The sequence below is a fragment of the Charadrius vociferus genome, unplaced genomic scaffold (genome assembly GCF_000708025.1).
Source record: "Charadrius vociferus isolate BGI_N301 unplaced genomic scaffold, ASM70802v2 scaffold147, whole genome shotgun sequence".
Taxonomy (NCBI): Eukaryota; Metazoa; Chordata; class Aves; order Charadriiformes; family Charadriidae; genus Charadrius; species Charadrius vociferus.
In genome coordinates this window covers 8,255,345-8,259,881 of record NW_009649570.1, presented here as the reverse complement: position 1 = coordinate 8,259,881, position 4,537 = coordinate 8,255,345, and the positions used below count along the sequence as shown (strand labels likewise).

At 41.0% G+C, this 4,537-nt stretch overlaps 1 protein-coding gene across 1 annotated transcript in view; it reads left to right on the top strand.

The window, feature by feature from the left end:
• LOC104291011 (inducible T-cell costimulator-like) overlaps positions 1-3,793 on the top strand; it is a 9,699-nt gene extending 5,906 nt beyond the window's left edge. Inside the window, exons 2-5 of the mRNA XM_009890209.1 lie at positions 209-247; positions 1,194-1,532; positions 2,968-3,080; positions 3,700-3,793. Coding sequence (XP_009888511.1) covers positions 209-247; positions 1,194-1,532; positions 2,968-3,080; positions 3,700-3,789 — 581 coding nt within the window. The 3' untranslated portion in view covers positions 3,790-3,793. The remainder of the gene's footprint in view (positions 1-208; positions 248-1,193; positions 1,533-2,967; positions 3,081-3,699) is intronic.
• Positions 3,794-4,537: the final 744 nt, after the last annotated feature.

Below are 4,537 nucleotides of genomic sequence, written 5' to 3'. Positions count from 1 at the left end.
TGCTCAATGCATTTTCTTTCTGATTTGATTTTTATATTTTGTCCGTTTACCACATCATATGATTTTATAGTGTCGCACAGACAGGATCAGACAGGCTAGTGACACAAATTAGAAAATAATTTCAGCATCTTAACATTGCATGGCTCAGCCCCTGTTCCTGCATTTCTCTTCTTGAATTTTAAACTGGAAACAATTTTTTATTTTTCAGGAGTTGATAGCTGCTCGTCAAGACCATGCAAAAATATAGGTAAGACACATATGTATAATCTGATTTATGGTTTTAAATGCCTTTCGAGATCAGAAAATAGTGCCCTTGAAGAAAAAAAAAATGTCATTTTTTTCCAGCACACTTCAACATATTTTTGTCTGAGGGAGTTTCTCATGCTATCGGTCACTGACTTTATAAAGTCAAACTGTGAGGAAGCAGGAGGTCCTCAGTCAGTTTATTTTCTTTTTCTTCTCCACGAAATTTGTGAAGTAAGAGTTGCATCTAAGAGTTTTCCAGACAGTTTTTGGGAAGGTCAAATGTGATTTTTGGATTGCATGTGGGAGCATGCATACAGTGACATTTGTCCTCTACTCTTTCCATTATGTTAGTGAGAAAGGTGCTATAGCCATCTAAGTAATTAGGTTTAAACTTTATGTTATGCCTCAAACCACTATCTGCTCTAGAAAGGAAAGATAGGTCTCGTGGTTAACGCACTTATGTAAGAATTTTGGGTTCACATCCCATTTTAATTTTTCAGCTATATCATTAGGGTGCAGATTATGAACCATAAACCTGAGATATATATCATCAACTTTTTCCCACCTTGTTTTATCTATGAATAGGACAATCAGTCTGGGGCTGGAATTATATGTCCATATAGTGTTTGGTCCAAGGAGGCCTTTAAATATTATCAAGTAACTCACTGATCCAATGTTAACAGTGACCTCTCCAGCCTTGTAGTGAATAACAGGCCAGGTCTTATCTCATCTCATTTATTTTCTCAGTAATGTCTGACATGACCAGAATGATGTACTGGTATCTCATTGTACAGGTTGCTTTCCACAGCCAGACTATTCTGAGCACCTACGTGCCTTAAGTTTCAATCACATGGTTCACTTGCTTTGTTTAAATGAGTTTCTTAACATTTCAGGGATTCTTCTCATTGCTGTGCGAGTGACTGTACTTGTTGTTTTCATGTCTTCAGATCAGCCTCATGACTCTGACCCCCAGGTGACGGTGGAATTTGTAAATGGAAACTTCAGGTTCACATTCCCCAACCCCAAAAATGTGAGCGAGTTCAGCATGACCCTCTTCAAAGGGCACGAGAAGAAGGAGATCTGTGCACTCCATTTGAATAAGGAGAAAAAGATCCCGGAGAGTAATGTCAGCTACTGTCAGACAGAGCATTCAAATAGCAGCACCACTTTCATTCTTAAAAATCTGGAAAGCAAGCATATTGACATTTATACTTACTGCCTGGAGATGTTCTTACCCCCTCCTTATATAGATTGCCGGCTGAAAGAAACCTATTTGTACATCCAAGGTAAGATTACTTCTCTTCTCCCCTCACTTCACTTTACTGATAAGCAGACATTGGGCATAGCTATGCTGCAGTGAAAAATGCAACTAGAGTTTGCAGAGATATTTCCAAGTCAGCTTAAAACTACTTAGCAGGGAGCTAGTAACAGTGGAAATGTGTTGGCAGACTGCTCAGCATGGCCTTTCCATAATTATTCACCTTCTTGGGCAGGTTTTTGCAGACCATGCTGAGCTCTGCATATCGGTGGTGGTACCCAGGCTAGTAGACTACATCTTCTGGAGTACTGCAGTCCCACCTTTGCCTGCAGCAGAAATTTCCTTTTGTCCATTTTCTAAGCTGCTGAATGTAAATGTTAAGATTATTTCTAGCTGGGGAAAAAGGCCCACTCTGAAAGCTTTCTTCATGTGCCTACGATTAAAAAAAATCAGCTGTCAAATATCTGGGCTAGTAGTGGTATATGGAACTCTGATGCCACATTGATGTGAAGAAGATGGTGTTCGCCTCTCTGAAGCGGGCCTTCAGGTTTAGAGCCTTCCTAGGGCAGAAGAGATCCACAACTGCTGAGAATTTTTTGCCTTTTACTGAGAAGGGCTTGGGCTAACTTCAGAAGACTCACTGCACAGGCTTTAATTTTGAATTGCCTTTCACTCAGTGGCTCTTTGGTATACTAAGCTGAAAGAATTAATAGTGGTTTTGCTCACACCCATTCTTGGTTCACCATATAGTTCAGTTGCAACATGGTACTGCCTTTTGTCCTTCCCTTGCCATTTTTTCCTATCTCTCAATACCAGAACTAAACAAAGATAGAAGCTGAAATGCTAAGGCTACAATTATGTGGTTGGGTCAAATTAGCTCTCAGCCCACTCTGAACTTAAAACAGCTTCTCACAGAATCAAGCTGGGACATCCCTTTTTTGTCTGCAGTGTTTCCCAAAGCTGTTCACTTCCATTTGTATGGATAGCCAGATGCTCATAGCTATTGCCAGATGTTTCATGCCCTATCACATTTTCTCCTAGATCTGGGCAAGGGTAATCCGGTGTCCCTCAGCTTGCTTTCCTATCCAAACATGACTGCTGAAGCCCACCCTTCTTTTGACCCAGCTGCCCTTTAAATCACCTGTGGTATTCACTGAATATAAGCTTAAACCTTGTTCAGATCTGGAATACCATCATGCTCTCAAGCCTAGCTTGGTTTCTTTTCAGTCTACACTTTCAGCCCTGTGTACCAAGTTTCACCTCTCCTTTTGTAAAACTGCAATGTTCTGCTTCCTCCTGAATACACTATTCCAAAGTGGCTTTTAACCTCAGCAAAATCCTTCTCCAGAGCTCACTTTTGCTATTTTATTACTATGAATAGAAGAGGAGAAAATTTGAAAAGTTATCTCTAGGGGGGGAAATGCAAATTATCAGTAACAGCTTTTTTGCCTCCCCATCTCCAGATAAGGAAGACTGCTTTTCACTGGGACTCATGTCATGGATAATTATTGGCCTGATCATGTTTGCCATGATTTGCTGTGTCTTCTGTGTATTAGTCTGTTGCTTAAGGAACAAGGTAAGCAAGTCTATGAGACTATGCAGAACCCTCCTTCCAAGGGTCATGGATGGGGAACTTGATTTAATGAGATTTAGAGGGTGGGACAGGCACATACTCACTCAGCACGTGATATGTTTTTTGACAAAGAGACTGAGTTGTTAATTTACCGCTGGAATTCAGTCATTGATGACAGCACCTCAGATTTAATTTTTCTAAGACAGAATTGCTTATTGATTTAAAGGCTGGGAATCAAAGGAAAGAGCAAAAATGCTGCACAGGTCAGCAAAATTACTTTGGTAAGCAATTCACCTGATTGTTTGTTTTTTTTCAAGAAGGGGAAACAAATCATCAGTGGAGCAATTTCAGCTCTGTTCTGGAGCAAAACCACTTCAACAAAGAATGAGTTGGCTCAGGAAAGAAAGGAGACCATGGACATTAATTATTCTTTTGGACAACGTGTGTTTTTCATTTTCAGTTTGTTTTATTCCAAGTTTTCTACATAAGTGCCTGTCTATTCTGACTTCAATATTCCCACTGAAAACAGTCAGAGTAACTGCCCTACTTAAATAACAAAGGCAGGAGTGGTGGAGATTAGTGACCACAAATTAAATTCATGCCATTTTCTCTCTGTTTGCAGAATCAGCAGTGTGAATCCAGCTCCCATGAGTACAACAGTGAATACATGCCCATGGCAGCAGTGAATGCAGCTAAAAAAACAAGAATCTGAGGTTGTATTAAGCCTAGTTGTACTTGTACCTCTGCTTGTAGCTGTTGCAAGGCTTTCTCTGGGAGGGAAAGGGCTGCTTGCTGTTTCTCCCATTGATTCTAGGTGGGTGGGTGGGCGGGATTGTTACGATAGTTTGTTAATGGAGTTCATGCTGCCATGTAGCAGAAAGAGGAAATGAAAAGCAAAATCTCTGCAAACCTCTTGAATCAAAATGGTGGGCTGATTCCTAGAAATGCAACTGCTTCACATCAGTGCAAAGTAATGATCTTATGCATGAGGAAGAGATGTGAAACTGTTCCACTCAGATTCTTCAGATGATGTGTGGTACCCAAAATCTCTCTGGGGGAGTGGTTTGCTAGGTTTACTTGGTGTTACTGGCTAAGGGCAAACAATCTGTAGAGAATGAGAAATGCCCTACTTAAGCCCTTGCATAGTAGCCAGAAGCAGTTTTGGATACAGAATAGAAGCAGAATTTGCACTGATTCAGACGTGTGGGGGTTGCATGTCACTAATTCTCCATTCCTATTCCAGGTATAAGTTGCTTGTGTCATGGACATTCTGGCAGCAGAGGTTTCCAGCTACTTGAACCTGAACAATGGGAAATCAGCATTTCCTCACCTTTCCCAGCCTCCCTGAGCTCTCATGATGGTCCTGTGCTCAGTCATGAGACACCCATTCCAGTACTGTTCTGAGCTGTGTTTTGCCTTGTGTGTTAACTGGCACACTGCCTGATCCACTGACTTGTACA